The sequence below is a fragment of the Megalobrama amblycephala genome, linkage group LG21 (genome assembly GCF_018812025.1).
Source record: "Megalobrama amblycephala isolate DHTTF-2021 linkage group LG21, ASM1881202v1, whole genome shotgun sequence".
NCBI classification, from domain to species: Eukaryota; Metazoa; Chordata; class Actinopteri; order Cypriniformes; family Xenocyprididae; genus Megalobrama; species Megalobrama amblycephala.
In genome coordinates this window covers 24200319-24222120 of record NC_063064.1, presented here as the reverse complement: position 1 = coordinate 24222120, position 21802 = coordinate 24200319, and the positions used below count along the sequence as shown (strand labels likewise).

Here is a 21802-nt window from a genome sequence, read left to right as displayed (position 1 = left end):
GAGAGAGAGAAAGAGAAAGAGAGAGAGAGATCTTAATTATCTTGTGGCTGTAAAAGTGTTTAAATGACTAAATCCTAAACCTTGTTCTAGGTACAATATTAATTGCTGGTGTGTCTAACTCCCTTCGTTTTATTTAGTGTCTGTGTGTGGGTAGTGGTAAAGAAACCCAATGGTAACAGCAGCAGGCAACTTCCTGACGAAGTGTTGGAGTGAATATCAATAATAAAATTGTTTCTGACATCAGCTTGGGAATCTGTGTCTAAAGCCCACATAGCTCAGTCAAGGAAGGTTACAAGTCTGACTGATGGAGGTAGAACATTTAGAAAGCTGATTCTTGGGCAAAAAAAAACTTTTCCAAATGTTCATTATAAATCTGAATACTTTCACTGCCTCAATAGCACAAAAAAGGACAAAACAGAATGGAGAAAAACTACACACAAACAACACACAATAAAAACTGATATTTCCTAAAATACATTTGAATGCCAAGTAAATATAAATGGCAACATAAAAAAAGCTAAAAACTTGTGTTTTTTAAGATATGATTGGCTAACCACTAAGCAACAGTGCTTTGTTGTATTTATAGACAGTCTGTGAGTTTGCAGTAGGGTCTAATATAGTTTTGTGCTGACTCATTCTTCAATATCAGCCTCTTTGCAGGCCTGTATTTTATTAAGAAACTTTAATAAAACAATATGGGCTGAAATGTGCCACATAAAGCCTGACGATTGGACTGAATTGATCAGGATGCTTGTTCAAACTTTTGTTTCTAACAATGCAATTATTTAGAAAGATACACAGAGCAACAGGTACTACGCACAGTCAGGAAAAAAAACTCAAGGTTAGCTTTTCTGGTGTTTAGAAGTAATAATATCTACATCCTCGCTATTTCACTAGCTATGTTTTAAATTTTTAAGTACATTTTTTGGGATACTGTATAAAAAAGTTCTGGATGGAAATGCCAAGGTGAGCATAAATTCTAAAAATGTGCATAAAAACTGATTGAGGCAGATTATTTTATTTTCTGATAAGACGACATGCACATAAACTACAATGGAATCACAAAGAAATCTCTTAAATGCAAAATAAAAAAATAAATGCACAAAAAAACAAAAACAAAACAAAACAAAACAAAACAAAACAAAAAACATGATTTTGCCTCAACAAAAGACATGATTAGATAATTAGACTAACCAGCAGCCCGATTTCATTGCACAGCATCTCAAATGTTGGTTTGGTCATTCTGAAAGGGCATTCAGACTAAAGTCTGTAATCAAAATGATCGGGTAAAATTACCTCCAAGAACACTGTTGCATTCTCAAAGACGAGGCATCCGCATCGGTTGTGCTATTTTATTGCGCTATTTATGATGTATGAAAAAAGAACCACAGTGGCTTCTCGACTGCAGCTTCCATTTTTTTACGGATATTTTGCACCAATTTCCGAGGAAGTGATGATTTTTCTCTTTCTTATTTCTTTTCTCTTGAACACGCTTTATTCGCATATATTTTTTTGGAATATTCCAATATTGTGCATAAGTTAAATTCGCAACCTTTAATAGAAACATGGCAACTATGGCTAGGCAGAGTTAGTATAAAAAAAAAAGAAAAAAAAAAGTATTTATGCAGTGCATCAGGTTTATTTGCAGAGCTACAAAGAACAGTTAACATTGACTGACCGGCTCGCTGTGTGCCGAAGGTAACAGCCAGCCTGGTAAGCAGGTCCTCATTCTCGTAACGATCCTCTTTGGCAATGACCCAAAAACAGCTCTCGGACATCTCCTGGGGTGAGATCTACACAGGAACAAAAAGCAAAAAACAAAACAAAAAAATCACGGCCTGACATCATCATGACACATCACGGGAGGTCAAGATGCTGGAGTTGCAAGGAAACGTGATGCACCAGTGAGGTGGGTTTATGAAAAAGTAAAGAGGAAACCTGTTCAAATATTCATACTGTGTTCTATCGCATGTCTTTATTTTGTTGTCCTACATGTCAAGTGTGTGTGACAGCAGAATGCAGCCCTGGAGAGGCTCATTCTCAGTCATCTCAGTTCATGAAAATTATGGACCGAGATCTCCAATCAGACATTACCACACATGGGGCACACAAAAACATGCCTAAAATACCCATTAAAGCACTGCGATGAGGGAATGCAAACTGATGATTATCATTTAGAGGTAAAAAGCAACAAAAAAAAAAAAAAAGGAAACAAAGTAGTTCCTGAAAAAAGAAAAAAGGAAAGGAAACAGAAAGAGGAAACGAAAGGAAATTAGGATGAAAAAGAAAATGAATGGTGAAAATAAATAAAAGGAAAGAAGGAAACAAAAGGAGGATGAAACAAAAGGAAAAAAGAAAATAAATGTCAAAGAGATGAAGAAAGAGAAGCAGAAAACAAAAGAAAGGTAAAGAACAAAAAGTAAACAAGGAAAATATAGGCAAACTGAACAACACCTTGTATTACTATAAATCACACTTCAATGATGCACTTTTCCCAGAAGTTATCCAATTATCACATAAGTACCAAGGAAATTACCAAAATAAAAAAATAAATTACAACAAATGTGTAAAAAATAGCTCTTCATCAACAACATAGCGCAACACTCCATTTACACACCATCTCATCTCAAATGTTAAAAGATCTTCCATTGACTTCCATAAAAATGAAAATCAATTAACGCTTGCGCTTTTACCATATTTAAGAACATTAACAATGCATCTTTATCTGACAAGCTTACCTTACTTTTCATGCTCACATATGGCTAGTTTTGCCTGTCCTAAAATAAAGTTCAACAACTCAAGAAAGAAAGAAAGAAAGAAAGAAAGAAAGAAAGAAAGAAAGAAAGAAAGAAAGAAAGAAAGAAAGAAAGAAAGAAAGAAAGAAAGAAAGAAAGTTAAAATAAAAAAGAAGAATATTTACTTTTGGCTTCTGGTAAAGACGAAGTTAAGACTACAAACTGTGTCCTCAGTGTTCAACGATCTAATCTGGAGGTGTGAAAAGAAGCCATAGTAGCATTGGAGAGAAAAGAGCATTGTGGGACAATCAGGTTAAAGGAGTCTTCTTGTTAAGATAAAGACTGAAAGGGTAATCAATGAGGCTGGCTGCGCTAATGAACAGACCTCACACTCCTGCCAAATACCTGAGCCAATAACAGCTCTTCAAATCTGCTCCATGAGGACGAGTTCAAAGAAATCAAACAATCAGGAATGGACTGAACATGAGCCTGAGGAGTAGCCTCTCAGTGGAAGTGATTAGCCCATGTTTCCAACAGCGAGTGTGATTAATCGAACATGCACTGCTACATTCAGACCCTCTGACGGGCACGGGGTGGCATGTTTCCCATGATGCACCAGCTGCCTCGTCTTTGGCTTCCTAAGCTGCAAAGCTCTTGTTAATGAGTGATAAAAGTCTTGGGTCAGGAGCCATGAATATTGTATGGCGTCGGTTTCTCAAGCAGCTGTTTAAAAAAGCCTCTTTGTGTCCGCCTAATGGCTAATTACAAACAGGTTTCGAATGAGATGAAGCATATGGCGGATTCTTTAAAAACATCTGTATGACGGTGGCTAAAAGGACAGAGATAAAATATTAATCGTAATATTATAAACTAACAACTCGAAAGGCATCGTACCACAACATCTGCTGAAAACGAGAGCAGAAAGTCGCACAGTAAAGTGTGATCCTTCACAGCGGAGAAACATTTCCTTTAATAGCGGTTGGCAGCAAACAGAAGAAGTTTTCTTCAGTTACTTGGCTAACATCTGTCCTTTTAGTCTGCTGTTGCTGTTTGAGCAACTGTTTGAGCACCAAAGGAGGATTCTGTCCCACAAGGGTTTGAATGAAGTTAAAGACAAAAAAAAAAAGTTGTTTATGGTACAGAACATTTTACCTTGGACCAATTGAGGCGTTTCATGGAAGTCTCGGGTTTGAATTCCTTCTTGGGTTTTAGGCCGAAAGGCAGAGTGTGTTGGACTGAGGAGGATGTCAGAATGCCCAGTCCCAGAGGTGGAGGAGGAGGTGGAGGCATCCCGGGTATGAAGGCACAGCCTGGTGGAGGAGGTGGAGGTGGAGGGGGTGGCAGAGCTGCAGCCCCAGAAACAGGTGGAGGAGGAGGTGGGGCAGGGGGGAATGAGGAAGAGGCAGTTGAAGACATGGCTGGGAGAGATTGCACTGAAGGCAAGACCACTGGAACGGCTCCGAACTGTAAAAACAGAAGACAAAAAAGGAACAAAAGAGGAGAAACATGCCTCATATTAATTCAGTTCCTGTTTCTTTAAAACTTTAAAACTTACACTACTGTTAAAAACTTTGGGGTCAGTAAGATTTGTATTTGAAAGAAGTCTTATGTTTTCTTTTTTATTATATTTTAAAATGTAATTTATCGATGAACACGCTGAATTTTAAGCAGCCATTTCTCCAGTCTTCACAGTGTCACATGATCCTTCAGAAATCATTCTAATGTAGGTTTGGTGCTCAAGAAACATTTCCTATTATTATCAATGTTAAAAACGGTTGTGCTACTTAATATTTTTGAGAAAACCTTGATTCATTTTTACAGGATTCTTTGATTAATAGAAGCTTGACAACACTTTACAATAAGGTTCAATTCAGTTCAAGAAGCTAATGCAGTAAGTATTATGAACCAGTAATATTAACAATCTTTTAGCAGCATTTATTAATATAAATGTAAATGTAAATTTCTGCATATGCTAATACACATTTCAAGTTGTATAAATTCACAAATAACCCCATTATTTAACCATGCAAAATAGCATAGTTATAAATTAACATTAAATAGTTCATTGTTAATTCATGATACCTAAATTTAGGGTTAATAAATGTAAATTTAACCATGAAGAACTACGCATTCATAATAAAAAAAGTCAAGATGACAATGAAAGAAAAAAGGGACTTGGAAGTGGATTAATGCTAATATTTTAGCCCTGTGCATTTAGGTTTCTCAAAGCAGGTTTGAATCCTCCTGGCTACAGTAGCAATGTACTTCTAAGTGGTGGAGTGATGTAGATGTAAGATTCGGGGCAAGTAAAAAGAACATTTTCAGGTCTTATCGCTGCAAGAATCCATCACCAATTATATCACTGAGAAAGGTCCTTAAACCCTGTGTAATTCCAGTGGGATCATTGCTGCAATAAGTTCATGGCATTTTCATGGCGATATCAGATACAAAAACTGAGGAAGCAAATAAAAACAAAAGACCCTTTGAATTTTAATGTTAAATTTCTGTACAACACAGACTTACAGTACCTGTCCTTGCAGATTTACTCTGATAAGTAAATATAAAAGATTAATAAGACCATAACCCTTTCCTCACTCAAAACACCTCCACCTCAAACCCCTATCAAACATTTAGAGAAAACAAGTACGATACATTACTCTAGTGTATTCACTCCATTCATTCTGAATGGCAAACAGCTGCAAGGGTGTGGGGAGGGGATTTATTGAACAAGTAGGTGTGCTCTAATTCAAACTGCGAGCATGCTGGCCTCCAGATAATTCACAGGCTAAGAGTCAGCATGACTGACGCTCCTGCATACGTGGAGAATTGACTGGGTGATTACATTTTGCGTTGCTGCAAACGATCGCACCCCAAAGAGATGGATCAGCTTAACTGCCTGCACTCCAAACTTTCACTTCGCTCATTGGCCACCATCATTTAAGGATTGATCCGCTCTATCGACGATAGCCCGTTGAGCCAAAAAGCAATTGATCAAACAAACTGTTCAGTTGATGCCCTATTTGTCATGTCAGTGGGAGGGGTTTGCACATCCCTAAAAAACGAAGAGTCGAGTGGAGGAGATTACTGACACAAAGCAAGGAGAGCTAAAAAAGCGAGAAAAACCGAGAGAGACGCTATACTACAATACACTACAATAGTGTCAAAGCACAAAGAAAACAATTTATTTCTTTACTAATATGGTGTTAATATACTGGTATATCAATGTATATCACTGTATACCAATTTTTTTTTTAAAAAGAATATGAAGTAAATATAAAGTAGCTAAGATCAGGGCTTTAAAGCAGCTGTTCAGGGTGAAGTAGAGACAACAATTAGGACAGATTGTGCCAATCTCTATCAGAAAGAAGCACTAATGCTGTAAACATGTTTAACGTCAGCTCCAAAAAAAACAAAATATTTGTGCATGTAGGGCTGAGCAAGAATAAGGGGCATGATGAGCATACTTGGCACACAAGTAATCCGATTAAAAATGGCATAAATGTGAGGATGAGGGGTAATTCTCTGCATTATTAGAATGGTATAGTGGGAGATGTGTGTATTAGGGACTGGGGTAACAAAATCCCTTATTACTTGCATATACAGCTAAAAGACAGACTGGCCAGGGAGAACAGATGTGCCCATATTGCTTGTGTGGATCTAAACAAACCACTGGCCAAGGGCACAAGATTTCGAATTTTCCCCCACACACAATTTATCGTAGCTTTGCCATCTACCAAAGAAACCTGTAGCGAATCAGCCTTCCAGTTGCCCTGAACAACTACTGAATTAGAGTCAGTTTCACATTATCCCCATTCAAATGCTGAATATTTATTTGAAAATGTGCTAGTTTATAGTGCCAAAAACATCTTTATCTGATGTAAGAAATTCTGCACATTGTTTGTTTATTTCAGGAAAGATGATAGAAATCCAATTAAAGCAAATACATCACTGGCGTAATAACTGTGGTGTCATGATTTTCCATTCACAACATTTAATGTCAACTAACTAAACTAAGACATACATGAAAACAGAAAAACAATGTCAGAAAGAGGGGATTAAAACAAACAAAAAAACAGAAAGTTAGACAGATGCACACTGAAATAAAAGAACAAAAGAGTTAGAACAGAGAAAGAGTGGAATCCCAGCAGCAATGCCATCAAAAACAGTGACAGAAGTGGCCAAAACAAAGAGAAAGAAAAGCATAGATACCTGGTTTCTATAGGCCTGAAGTTCAGCTTCCAGCTGATTGATCTTCTCCTCTCTCTTCAATAGCTGGGCTTGAGCTTCCTGTCTGCCCAGGAACTCCTCATCAAACTGGAGAGCAAAACCATATCAGCAGATGACAAAAAACACATACTAAAGCAACAAAAATCCATCATAACAGTTCTTAATGATGTTTGAGTACTGCTCAAATGTGTTCCTCTGTTGGAATTATGTACTAAGGCTGAACACTAATTACTGAAATGAAAGATAATTACACTACAATGAAACAAATACAAAACAGTGAATTTAATTAAGGGTTTATGCAAAAAGTTGCATCAGAAGATTTGTATTGAGAAAGACAGATCAAACTTTAAACTGCTTTACCAGCCAAAGAGAGCTAAACTTCCTTTGGGGGGGGTCTAGAGGGTCTTGAAGAAGAGCTATATAAAATCAGGCTGGTTTAGGCTTATACATTGCTTAGTAGTAGATGCTAAACCTTTTAATAGAATATCTGACAGATAAATAACTACACTACCATTCAAAAGCTTGGGGTCAGTAATTTTCTGTTAATAAAAAATGTTTCTTGAGGACCAAACCACATATTAGAATGTATTCTGAAGGATCATGTGACATTGAAGACTGAAATAAATGATGCTGAAAATTCAGCTTTGCCATCACAGGAATAAATAACTTTTTAAAATATATTAAAATAGAAAATGGTTATTTTAAAATGTAGTGAATGTATTTCAGAAAAATACTGTTTTTACTGTATTTTTCATCAAATAAATGCAACCTTGGTGAGCATAAAATACTTTCAAAAACTTGACCATTTATTACCGACCCCAAACTTTTGAATGGTAGTGTACATATACATATACATATACATAAACTACAAATAACCATAACATATCATTGCACAAAACTAGTCTTCACAAAAAAAAACAAAAAAAAAAATAGTGACAAAGGAGTTTTTTGTGCTGTGGTGACTGAATTAAAGGGGATAAATACAGAGATGCAACTTTTCAGACAGGGAAGTTCAGATAAGTTTGAGTTTCAATCATTTACTGGATGTAAAACCATAAAAAATGTTGTTGCTCATTTTAAAAGTTAACTAGCCATCAGGAAAGGATGTAGTTAAATAGCTGTGGTTTGGCATCTATAGATCCACTGCCCTCGACCACATACATTTCGGCCTACAATTATAAAGGAACGCTCCCAACAATCAATACAGGGGCCTTTTTAATCTCAGAATACTGTTAATTACAAATGGCTGTTTGAACGATTTCAAGTAATCTCGCCTTAATTAAAGAAAGCTAAATGGTGCAGTCGTGAATGGTCTTCAAAGGCCGCATACTTCATTAGGGGAGCCAAAGTGAGAAGAAAGAAATAGAAAACAAGGGAGGGGTGGAAGATAAAGAAGAGGGAAAGAAAGGGCACTTGCCTTTTGAGCTAACTCTGAGGCCCTCTGTTCAAACTCCTCGGCCCTTGCTTTATCCACACACACCTCTGCAGCGAAATCAAGGAGAGATTAACCATTTCAGATGGTAGAAAACAAATTAACCAGCTCATATATGATTGCATAAACACACCTAACAGGTGGCTGAAGTCCACATCCAGACGTTTGCGGTATGTGAAATCAGGATCTGTGCCGCTACGATGGAGGACGATTTGAGACACACACTCCTCTATGATCTTAAAATACTGAGGCCTAGAGGACAGAGAATAAGAGAGAGCGAGGAGGGAAGAAAAATCAATGCATTGTATTATCTTTTTGGGAATACGGTACCATTGACTCGGGTACAAAATGAGAAAAATTGTTAAATTAACTCTGAATCCTCTGACAGTAGCGATACTGTCTTATACAAGCTATTAACTGATGGAATGAAAATGACTGAGTCCTTTAAATCTGTGATGCTGCTCGACACTCATATAAAACAGAAAGAGAGATATAAAATGGAGAGGGACATGGAGAAAGACATAAAAGTGAGAAGGAATGGCATATTCAATACTGTAGAGTGAACTAATTTTGCAGTCAGACAAAGGATGTTCCCAACTTCACACCTAGAGTCACTGGTAAAAATCAAACTAACCTGCTTTGCTTCCATATTCCCAACACAATAATATAAGTTCATCATATGCATATTTATATACTTTAATTTAAAGAACAGAAGTGATATTTGCCTGTATATTATAAACTGAGTTGACGTTTAATAAATACAGCCTTTGTGATTGAATACAGACTTAAACTCACAATTAGAGTCTTTTCATTAAAAAGAGTAAAATTAGCAGAGCTTTCAAGTGGAAATAATTAGGATCAATCAGGCTGTTTGATCTGAAGTGATCATTCTGACCTTTTACAGGCATCATTTCTACGAGGTACCGTGAAGTCGACACTACATAATAATGTCTAAAATTCAATTATAATCAATTATAATTAACATCAGTCTCAGTATTCTAGTGCCATTAATCATGTTCACTAATTGATATGTTTGAAAACGACACAAATAAAGTACCTAAGTCAACCTCATATTTGATATGTTAAATATGCTAATATGGTTTACATAAATTAGGATTATAACATTTAGATGAGCGTATTCTCAGTTTTTGAGCGAGTCAGTTATTCCCTATGGGAATATGGATTTATGTGCCCTTAAAGTGATAGTTCACCCAAAATGAAAATGATCCCATGATTTACTCACTACCTTCTTTCAGACGAACACAATCAGAGATATATTTAAAAATATCCTGTATCTTCCAAGCTTTATAATGCTAATGAACAGGGGGCCTGATTTCAAGCCCAAAAAATGCATCCATCCATCATAAATATAATCCATCAGCTCGAGGTGGTTAATAAAGGTCTTTTAAAGCAAAGCGATGGGTTTTTGTAAGAAAAATATACATATTTAAAACTTTATAATCTAAAATAACTAGCTTCTGCCAGACGACCTTAGGCATACTGCGCAAGTCAACTTGCGGCAAATGAGTAACCCCTGAAGTGATGTATGACACAACAAACTGAAGTTCCTCTTCTCTTATATCGAAATTCTAAAATTTCTCATTTTAGACTTCTAATTCGTGGCCGGTGTTTTGTTTTGCTCTGTCCTCTGAGCTTCCGCGTTTCTCGTTGCCTCATGCATCGGGTCAGGTGTTACTCATCCGCTGCAAATCGATGTGTCCAGCCATCTGCTGGAAGTTAGTTATTAGTTAATATTTTGTGGATTTATAGTGGATATTTTTCTTACAACAACTCATCACTTCATTTCAGAAGGACTTTATTAACCCCCTGGAGCCGTATAGATTATATTTATAATGGATGGATGCATTTTTGGGGGGCTTCAAAACTTCTTAACTTAAAAAGAGCACTCCAACTTGTATGTAGATGTGTGTATATTAATGAAGGAGGTATACATTGCCCATCTGCAGCGGTTTTTAAAAACCAAGTAATATATCTTGTATTCTACATAGTAGGAGCCTGTCGTTTGATCAAAACCAGGTTTAACACACCCCCAGCTGTGAGCTCGAAGACATGAAAACTCTCTTTGAGCAAACACCACAGATGAAAAAGAGAGAGAGAGAGACAGAGAAAAAAAAGGAAAGGGAGAGAGTATATAGGGAAGGGGAAGAGTAATGTGGGCATGTGAGATGAGAGGAAGATGAAAGCAGGTTCATTCTCTTTGTTGGACACTGTCATTGGTTAATTTGGGGGGAAGACACCAGCAGGGCATGTGGACTGCCTGTGTAGAATAAATAGCATTCATGGACAGAATTTAGAGAGAAATGTTCATGAGGTGAGAAGAGCTTACTGGGAGGACTGGGACCATTTAATAATAATCGACCAATTTACCAGCAGGACTCAAGAAGACGACACAGCAAAGTTGTTTATTTGGTCAGAATGTGTTTTTAAACAAGTAAAGAACGCTCCAGGGTGCTTATATTTTCAAGATTAAAAATTTTCCAGTAGGTCCAACCTCCAAGTATCTATATAATTGGATGGATGGATGGATGAGACAAAATGATAGATATTTGTGTCAGCTGCAGAATAAATGCTTCTTTTCTCCAATACTGCCGCTCAGCAGATGGTCTCTATCTTTACACCTCTATTTCCCTTTGCACTTCTCTCTTCTGTCAAAGCTGTTATTCTAAAAACAATACAGCTCACTGGCTAAAGAGCTTGAGAAGATGTTCTCCAACAGACAACACACTGAGTCATTAGTGAGACCTTAACGCTGGGAGATGTTTGCTGTTGCATCACTGGCACTAATTAGACTGAAATTAATAAAAACCTCAAACTAGGTTTGAAAGAGAGGAGAGGCAGCACTTTCATGAAAACTCATGAATATAAGATGAATATAATGTGATTTTAAGTGCCTGAGTTAGTTTTGAAAGACATTTTCTTTTTTCACTGGTTTATGAAAGGTCCTTGTGTGTCCAATACCATTTAAAAGTTCAAACACACCTACTCATTCTTTAATATTATTCTAAACTGCATCAATTAGTAATAATAAATGCAAACGGAACAAAATCAAAGAAAAAGATGTATGGGAATGAAGTAGTAACTGAATAAAATGTCAAAACTTTTATGTCAGAGCTTTTTTTTTTTTAATGTAGCCTTTCTTTGCCTACATTACACAGCCATTTGTGGGGTGTTTTTCATTCACTATACAGTAAGCTCATATAAATAAATAAATAAACCAAGTAATCCTCACCGTGTGAAGTAGTCATTCCTGACCAGTAGCAGGTGCTGCAGTATGGAAAGAAAATGGCTCTCAGTGCTTGTGTCCTTCACAGAGCAATATAACACATTAAAGACATCACCGATATCAGTACACATTGTGTTAAGGAGCACTCAAGGAATGCCACTGGTTAAATAAAGGGAACAAATGGGAAAATACAGAAAAAGAGAAAGTACATACTCTCTTATACAGTACATACAGTATAGACACAAAGACAGAGCAAAAGCCTATTGACTAGTCTTGTCAAAGCATGAAACTTGTAAAAAACTAATGAAAGCAAATTAATCAGGGTGCTTTATGTGGTTATTATTAAATCTAAGAAAACATCAATGCATTATCAGTGCGTGGTTTGCATTGCAAAGATATTAAAGTCTGCATATGACTACCATATTATTGTTGGAGGTCCTCTAAGGATCAAAGAATGAGTGTGAGAAATAAAGAGAAGGTGGGGGGGGGGAGTTTTCTGAGGAGTGTTTAAGTGTGGACAGAATATCAAATGAAATTGTATGTGTCTCAGCATCGAAAGGATATTCCAGTTCACTCCTGATGTCCTCTAGGCGATGGGAGAACTCAATCATGTCCTCCTCCTTGTGCTCCTCAAAGACCTTCAGCTGAATATCCAGAGCATCGTTTTTTACACTGTTCAGGCTCTAGACCGAAGGAAGGGCAAGGGGAAACGAAGAAGAAAAGAACAAATTAAATGGGCCATACCATAGAAAACATGATATTCCTTGGTCTTTTGAAATAAAGAGATGATGTACAATGTAGACATACAACTCCAAACTCCCTGCCAGTCCACCAAAACTATTGCTGCAAACTAAAGCCAAGTGTATACAATATTAAAGTCTTAGTCTGAGATTAGTTGCATACATTGTGCACCAACACAACAGAAATCAATAAAATGTGAAAGTTTTACTTCTTCCTTCCTGTGCGGTTGGCCTAAGCTGTGAAAAAAGCTTGTTTAAAAAACAATCACAGTACTGATCTCAGAACCACAACCGCATATATATATATATGACATATTTACACAAACACGGAGTGAAAATCGTGGAGGTCTTGTTGCTCATTCCATATACGAAGAGGTTAGCCAATCAGAACAGAACAACTACATATAGAAGTCCTACAGATATGGTAGCAAAACAGCAGGTGTAATTCTAAGTTAAAAGAAAGAATGAGGAAAAAATTATAGGAAACATGACATACAACTGCTTTTGTTGCAAGAAAATGTGACTAACATTTTAAGAGGACTTTCTGGGAAAAATGTGGAATATGACCATTTTAAGAGGAAGAAAAGAGAAACTGTAACAAAACACTATTTTCAAAAATGTGTATTTAGAAAGAGAAAATAATAATTTTGCTTTCATTCCATCTCTTTTTATTCTCTAGTCCCATTTCTGAGGCAGCTTCTGTTTTGAATAATAAATATGACATGCGTGAGGCATTAATCTATCTCACTCGCACACTCTCTGGCTTTCATTTCACACACTTCTCTCCTGTTTTGTTCAGGCAGTTTTCAGTCGTTTGTTGATAGAACATAACCACATTCTGAATGCCAAGAGGAGACAGACAGAGAGAAAGAGACCAATCCAATCCTGGCTGTAGGTATTGATTCAGCAGAGCGACCTCTCCTTCAGGCCTCATAAATTATTTGCAGACCCATTTTACAATATTTCACTCAAGTGGACAACTCATTTAAATATTAATACACAGACAGTGGTGGAGCCGCTTACCGGGAGGATCTCTCGCAGGCCGCAGCGCATAAATTCATTTCGGATGTGCAGCCTGAAGTCCAACTCATCAGGAGACGTTACGAGCGCATTGATGAGCTGCATGCAAGCCACCTAAAGGGAAGATAACATTCAGTATATGCAGGTCTGAGGGTATATATTAGAATTACAAAGGGAGCGTATATGTAACTATGTTGAAATACTAAATGAAGTGTTTGTACTTGGGCTGATTAAACTGAATATTTGCTGCAGAACTATTTAAGTGAACAAACAAAAAGCAAAATGTAAATTTAAAAATGGTAAATAACGTAAAGGTAACGGTAACCATATCTCTTATACATATATACACTACCACTCAAAAGTTAAGGGCCAGTGAGATTTTTTTTTTTTTTTAAATAAATACTTTATTTAGAAAAGCATTTAATTGATCAAAAGTGACAGTGAAAGACTTTTACATTGTTATAAAATTTTCTATTTCACATAAATAGTGTTCTTTCTATTCATCAAAGAATCCTGAAAATCATGTGACTCTGAAGATTGGAGTAATGGCTGCTGAAAATTCGCCTTGCCATCACAGAAATTACATTTTAAAATATATTTTAAAAGAAAACTAAATTGTGATAATATTTTACAAAATTGTTTTATTGATTTTTATATATATATATATATATATATATATATATATATATATATATATATATATATATATATATATATATATATATATATATATATATATATATATATAGTACAGTCCAAAAGTTTGGAACCACTAAGATTTTTAATGTTTTTAAAAGAAGTTTCGTCTGCTCACCAAGGCTACATTTATTTAATTAAAAATACAGTAAAAAACAGTAATATTGTGAAATATTATTACAATTTAAAATAACTGTTTTCTATTTGAATATATTTCACAAAGTAATTGATTCCTGTGATGGCAAAGCTGAATGTTCAGCATCATTACTCCAGTCTTCAGTGTCACATGATCCTTCAGAAATCATTCTAATATGCTGATCTGCTGCTCAAGAAACATTTAATGTGTACAATTGTACAAAATATTTGTGTACAATATTTTTTTTCAGGATTATTTGATGAATAGAAAGTTCAAAAGAACAGTGTTTATCTGAAATCTAATCTTTTTTAATATTATAAATGTCTTTACTGCCACTTTTGATTGATTTAATGCATCCTTGCTGAATAAAAGTATTCATTTCTTTAATTTCTTTTCAAAAAAATAAAAATAAAAATTCTTACTGACCCCAAACTTTTGAACGGTAGTGTATAATGCTACAGAAGCTTTGTATTTCAGATAAATGCTGTTCTTTTGAACTTTCTATTCATCAAGGAATCCTGAAAAACAAAGTACACAACTGTTTTCAACATTGAAAATAATCATAAATGTTTATTGAGCAGCAAATCAGCATATTAGAATGATTTCTGAAGGATCATGTGACACTGAAGACTGGAGTAACGATGCTGAAAATTCAGCTTTGCATCACAGGAATAAATTACTTTGTCAAATGTATTTAAATAGTACACAGTTATTTTAAATTGTAATAATATTTCACAATATTACTGTATTTTTAATTAAATAAATGTAGCCTTGGTGAGCAGATGAAACTTCTTTTAAAAACATTAAAAATCTTAGTGGTTCCAAACTTTTGGACTGTACTGTATATATATATATATATATATATATATATATATATATATATATATATATATATATATATATATATATATATATATACAGATTTATTGATCTTTCGAATGGTAGTTTATATAAAAATTGACATATTTCTAAAAACCCAAAAAAAATGTAAAAATCCAAAGTTATTTTACAATGTGTGTGTGTGTATATATATATATATATATATATATATATATATATATTTTTTTTTTTTTTTTTTTTTTTTTTATAAAAATAAAATAAAAAACATTTGAAAACAGCACAGCTAACTGTTGTGATGTTTAGCCTTGTTGATGTGTGACTATCACTAATTCACATGGCTTAATTTAAACGCAAAGAATCATGGTCTTAAATGTCTCATTGAAGCAGAAGACAGCTTGTTTTAGAGAAATGTATATAAGACTGCAGTTCGGACCCGTTGAAGTGCATCACAGTGGTTTATGACTCTCACAGAGCTCTCAGCCAACATAAAGGATTCCATCATCTCAGTCAAAAACTACTATTCATCTCCTCAAGCAACACAGATCATCAATTATTGATCAGCCTTCTCCACGACACCCTAAATCACACGTACGTGTGTGTGTGTGTGTGTGTGTGTGGGGGGGGGGGACAAGTTTAGTTAAAAGGCACTGGTGCATTCAGGGGACTGAGGCATATTGAACAGACAGTGAATTGTCTGTATGGCCTTGCGTGTCTGTACTTCCTGTTCACAATGTCTGATGATGCATTAATTGATTATTACACAAACCACGCTGATCCCAGATTATTTATAGTGGCGAGTCTCACCCGAACAGGTTGTGATGGCACAGGGCTGGAATGAGTTTATTCAGTAAAGGATTCATCAGACTGATTTAACGCTAACTTCTGAGTTCATGAGTCTTCTGAATGAGTCATTAAAAGGACAAGCTCATAAGAGTCAACAGTTTAATAGAGTAGTGACAAACTGAAGAATCAATATTTTTACTCAGCCTTAAAAATAAGTTGGAACATTTATAATCTTAATATAAAGGGTCAAAAAAATGACTGAATAAATATTATGACATTTCATATTTCATGTAGTTCATCAATGATTCAAACGGTAACTCCAGAGTCTTTCGAGCGATGCACTAAATAAGCATGCTCCTAAGAGTAATTTTTTGTGAATCAGACTATGCTGGTTGTGCTGTATGATTTTGATTCACTACAAAGAACTAATTCATAAAAGTCCCCAGCTGATTAATCAAAGTATCAATATTTTTACTCATATGCCCAAAGAACTGTAGGCAATATTTCTAATTCTAAACTCGAAAGGTCCAAAACAAGAATAAAAATTAGTCAGGTAAGGTATGATGATGATATTTTTCACATAGCGAAAAAAACAAAAAGAAATAGCTTTTATTGCTTAAGATCTGCTTGGGAAGAATAAGTCTTTCATAAGAAGAACCTTTAAGAGACGACATTGTATTCGTATTTGTGTGGCTCAGTGGTTGAACAGCAGGAGCAATCTCAGCAAAGCTGAGTCTAAAAGAGACACTTGCTGACAGCTTTCATGAGGGAAAAGAAAAACATGTCTGCCATTAATAACTTTACTCTCTTCTTAATCTGCCTACTTCACATGCCTGGTGAGAGATGGGAGTGGTGAGAGGACCGGACGGGGAGAGAAAGAGAAAATCTATTCCTGTGAGAATCACTCACTCTCCATTAGCTCAGGGTAATACAGTGCTAAAAGAAATATCTACTAGACGTAGACATGAAAACACAAATTATGTAGTGATAAAACAACATGCTGAATCATTTACTAAGTCCCATGGATGAGCACACAGACACATGCAGAAGGAAAATACTTGGTATCCTTGAGCTCTCCTGAAATTCTTCAAAAATAAAGCTGTTGTGCAGTCTATGGTTGACCCCGAGCGCTCCCTGCCTCTCACTCCTACATAAACAAACAGAACTGGGTGTGTGTCTCTAAGAGCATCTATTTGAAGAAACAGCCCCTAAATATATTTCAAGCAAAAACAGGAGAGTGGGGAGAAAGAGAACCCCTAAAAGAAAACTCCCAAACTGTTCTCAGCGATAACAGTCTTTGATAAATGACTTATGCAGATAAAAGAGATCACAGCTGGCTATTAGCAAAATGGAACAATAACCAGACAATCAATAGAACATTACTAGAGGCCTCGAAACACACCAGTTGGCCTTCATGGATATTAACTAGTGAGTCTTGGACATTTTGGGGCTGTATTTCTCCTTTCATTTATACAATTTCTAACAAATAGAGAGAAACCAGCCAATAAGGGGCCATTTTCTGTTTGACCTGCTATTGTACTGCACGCAATTGCTTTGTATTAACTATTCAACAGTATAAAATGCTTTTGGGCTGGAAGAGGAGATATTAGTGCATCGATCAATGCTAAACATAATATTTTATACTAAGTGCTCTAGAGTCACAGCACTACTAAATATGTTGCTCTCTGCAGGTCACATTAAAGCATCCAATTCTGCCATTATGTCAAAAGAATATATTTTTTAGCTGTAACATTAACTGCTGACGTAGTGGTTTATCCTAAATGCTGGATATGAGAAAGTATGTGAACATGTGCTCGTCTCTATACATATTTGAAGGGAAAGCTCGGTGCCTCTCTTTCACCTCCCTCTGCTACCAATTAAACTAAAACACAGATACTTTGATCAGCCTCAACAATGAAGCCGTGCAGTTAACGCAGCCAAATCAGTGCATGTTGTTCTGTAGGGCCAGCACACTGCAAAGGAACAGGGCACTTATAATGCGTGCAACAAGAGAGCCCGGAGACAGTCGAAACTAAAAACATTCAGATAAAGTATGGGACACAAAAAGGTGTCAGAGATCTGCATGGTCCTTGAAAATTATAAATTTTTACAGAGAGAGAGAGAGAGAGAGAGAATGACGGCGAGACAGACAGACAGAGCGACCAACAGACAGACAATAGACCGAGACAGAATAACAGACATACAGATAGTCTTTTTACACCTATTTATTCTGATTTAGTCATGATCTATTCCGTTATTAGAATCAATCATGGCTTGTGAATGTAGAATATTAAATAAAGTTGATGTCAATTGTCTACCGTTGGAGCACTTGAGAAAACTGTCCATTACAAGATTTGTGGTTTACAGAACCTGACTCATGGTGCAATTCTGTCTTACTTGCAGGCACAGGACAAAATATCCCTAATCAAATTATTAATTATATATGGAATGATTATGTTAAATCTCATCAGGGATGTTTGACTAATGCCAGTTTGTGCTTTACAATGCAAATGAAGTGCTTACAAATGTCCTGAGCCCCTAAGCATGCTGGCTAAACAAAAGGTCAAGTTGATTTTTCAGAAAGGGGCAGGATATAAAGTTAGTTTTATAACGTTTAATTTATATATATATATATATATATATATATATATATATATATATATAAATAATATATTTTTTTCTATGTCTGCACAAGCACCATGCGGCTTAAAGGAGCAGTGAGTATCTTTACTTATATAAGCATTTAAAATGCGTTGTATAAAAGACTGATCATTAACAAGCAGACTTGCTCATTTGTTTCCTGATCCTTTTCAGTGTAGGCCTCTATGCACAGATGCCAGGGGATTTTAAAGTGTAAATTGTGTTTTAGAGGTGATTCAGGGCCTGTGACTTCATCGTTATATTGAAGTCACTATCAGGCAAATTGTTGGTGCTTCATCTCAGCATGACCATTTAGCGGCCAACAAATCTCTGAGGAAAACTTTCAAAATGGAATAGCATATAAAGGAAATGTATTTCCCCACCTGAGCAATGCACACAACACCAGTCTGTCACAATAGTGTGAACATCACTGTGAAAATGGGTTGTTTTATACTGAAGTGTTAATTAATAGACAACTAGTACTTTTAACAGTGCAATCACTGAAAAAAAAATCCTTTTCTTGATCATTAATCTTTTGACTTGTTTTCCAATGAAAACAGCCTTAAAACAAGATAGATTTAACTAAGAAAATGCATATTAAAGTGTCTTATTAAAGGTGATCTTTTTTTATAAATTAAACATATATAAACTAAATTGAAAAATTCTATTTACTTATTCATATTAAATTATATGTATTTAATTCTGTTTGACACTAATGCTTGTCTGCTTGTCAGGGTTAAGAGGATTTTTTGAAGGGGCAAGTGAGAAAGAATTTTACTTCCCTGACTAGATAACTAACCTGACTGAAATCTCAATAACAAAAAATAACTAGGATGTCATCCAAACTTCGGCCACCAAACATTTTTGGCTGAGAATGTTTCTTGTTTCATTCTCAAATTAATCAGCCATTTGAACAAATCGGTTGAATTAATGGCTCAATGATTTACTCATCAAGACCCCCCTATTGGTGTTTTAGTTTCATAGCATCATTGCATTTCTCCAACATTTCATATTTGTGTGTATAAGGGAATAATGTAAAATGTTGTGTGTATAAGGGAAATATATATATGTAGCACATACACAGATCTCAGTGATCCTATTTTCGTTTTCTTTAGAAATTGGCACCAGTTCAGTATGAGAGCAGTGTTACTTTCTTTTGCATTTATCAGAGGTATATGTATATATATTTGGCTGAATGTGTATTTTACCATTAAAGGTCCTGAGGGCATTCATAGAAATGTATCAGCAGAGGATGAGTGAACAAGTAGGCATATGAGGAGCAGTGAACGTTTACCTGTAACTGGACGGAGCGAACACTAAGGCCTTGGACGATAGGGTTAAAGCGGGCCACCCCTCTTCCCTCTGTTGCCGTGGTGATGGCTTCAAGGACCTTCTCCAAACTTCATGCAGGAAAAAAGTAAAAGTAAGGATCACGGCTTTAATTTGGCTGCACATTTTTTGCAGAGAGTTATGCTGGGATTACACTTCTCAATGGTACGGAGGACACTTTCAATGCACTTACTGCCCCTAATATACTTTTCATAAAAGATAGTTGCACTTTTTTTATAAAAAAAAAAAAAAAATGAAGTAGTCCTGATGAATCCTTCATGCATCCAAGCTAAATGTGTGCATATAATCTCACTGCAAAAAGACCAAACAAAAAATACAAAAAAGCAAAAAGCATCAGTAAGAATATGTACAAGGCTATACTAAATGTATAATTGGTTTGCAGAAAGGGCGCTAAAGCATACAGTAACTAACATTCACACAGCAGCTAAAGAAAAATTGCCAGACTTATGATGCCATGATATGAAGTTCAACAAACAGTGGCCAAAAAGCATTTGAACATTAAAAAAATATATGAAATAAATATTTGATACCCTATTTGAGAATGCTGAGGTTAAATATCACAATGGGGACATAAACTCCAATAGAAACTAAATAATTGAATTATTAAATAATGAAATGAGGCTGAAATAAGTAAGAACAATAATTGCATCATAACGAGATTGATTTCAACTGAAAGGCTGAAAAAAAGCAAGTGAGGAGGGCTTACATATTTTCTTCTCCCACAATGCAGATTGCAGAAAGCAGTTTGACCACATCTGTCATCATGGCCGGCTGACAAGGGTCAATGGTTTGGGCCAAGAGTGCCAGACTCGTCTCCTCTCCAAGGATCCGCTCCAGGCCATACTGCAGAGACAGACAGAAATAAGAAACTTATGTAATTCATAACCCAGTGTAACTCAGTGATTCCTGGGATGCTATTCCACTGCTAAATCTACAGCGTCTGAGTAAAAAAAATCAATTCAGTGAATCTGAATTGAATGTAATGACTTGCAAAGAATTACTGCACAAAACGGAGAGCTAAAAAGGAGCATAAAAAAAAAAAACTAAACTAAAAATTAAATTAAAAAAATATAAAATAAACAAATAATATACAAAACTAATTACTGCTAATTATATAAAATAATAATTATTTAACCATATTCAACAAAAAATAAATCCAACATTAAGGGGTCATTATTGTAAACATATTACGCTATATAAAATATTGAGGGACGCATTAAATTCACAGTAGTAATTTTGGAGAAGAGTTTTAGTTTTAAATTAGAGGTGACTCTTTAAAAGTGGAGGAACCAAAGAAGGACATGACGTAGCTGCCTGTTGCTCTGTCCTTGAAGTAATGACAAAACTGCGATCAGGGATATGTTAATAGTAGCGTGAAAGAGAGAGGGAGGGTGAAAAAAGAAAGAAAGAAATGGCAAGCATAAAGGTGAATGAAGAACACAGACACAGGACAGAAAAGCCTTGGGGGTCTGGAACGACAAGAGCGGATCGAGACCCACAGAGAGAAGCGAGGAGTCAAAGAGGGGAGAATATCCACGTCTGAACACAGGGGGTTCGGTTAATGACGACCGCAGTACCAAATCCACAGGACGAATTTCTCATTAATTCAAAACACTTTGCTGTTACTTAAAAGCTGATACCTCTCTACTCTGTCAATCTTTAGGTATAAGAGATTCACTTGGCAAAAAATAAATAAATAAATATTTAACAAAAAGTTTTAGTTTTTTTTGGTCTCGTTGAAAATTAAAAGACTAATTCTGAAATTGCATGATCTGCTTATTTTGAAATGAACAAATATAAATATGGGTCATCATGTGTCATGCTACATTTGGAAGACCCAAATCAGCTGAAAAGAAAACAACAAAACAACTTGTGACTCAAGTTTAGCCATTTTCAAGACACGAATCATGCTGAGTGAATTAATTTCTGACTAAAAAGCTTTAGGACAGCAAATTCACC

The 21802-nt window shown here is 35.6% G+C and overlaps 1 protein-coding gene across 9 annotated transcripts in view; it reads right to left on the bottom strand.

Annotated features, from left to right (window-relative positions):
* The window catches only part of diaph3 (diaphanous-related formin 3), a 333418-nt gene that overhangs the window by 181423 nt on the left and 130193 nt on the right, over positions 1–21802 (bottom strand). For all 9 annotated transcript variants that reach the window (XR_007182073.1, XM_048171951.1, XM_048171952.1 and 6 more), the window contains 10 exons: positions 20550–20686; positions 19788–19893; positions 13402–13512; positions 12203–12321; positions 11645–11761; positions 8528–8646; positions 8380–8444; positions 6945–7049; positions 3888–4199; positions 1679–1793 (listed from right to left, as the gene is read on the bottom strand). Coding sequence is in view for 8 of the 9 variants with exons in the window: in XM_048171951.1 (XP_048027908.1) it covers positions 1679–1793; positions 3888–4199; positions 6945–7049; positions 8380–8444; positions 8528–8646; positions 11645–11761; positions 12203–12321; positions 13402–13512; positions 19788–19893; positions 20550–20686 (1306 nt within the window). In the remaining variant the exon portion in view is untranslated. The remainder of the gene's footprint in view (positions 1–1678; positions 1794–3887; positions 4200–6944; positions 7050–8379; positions 8445–8527; positions 8647–11644; positions 11762–12202; positions 12322–13401; positions 13513–19787; positions 19894–20549; positions 20687–21802) is intronic.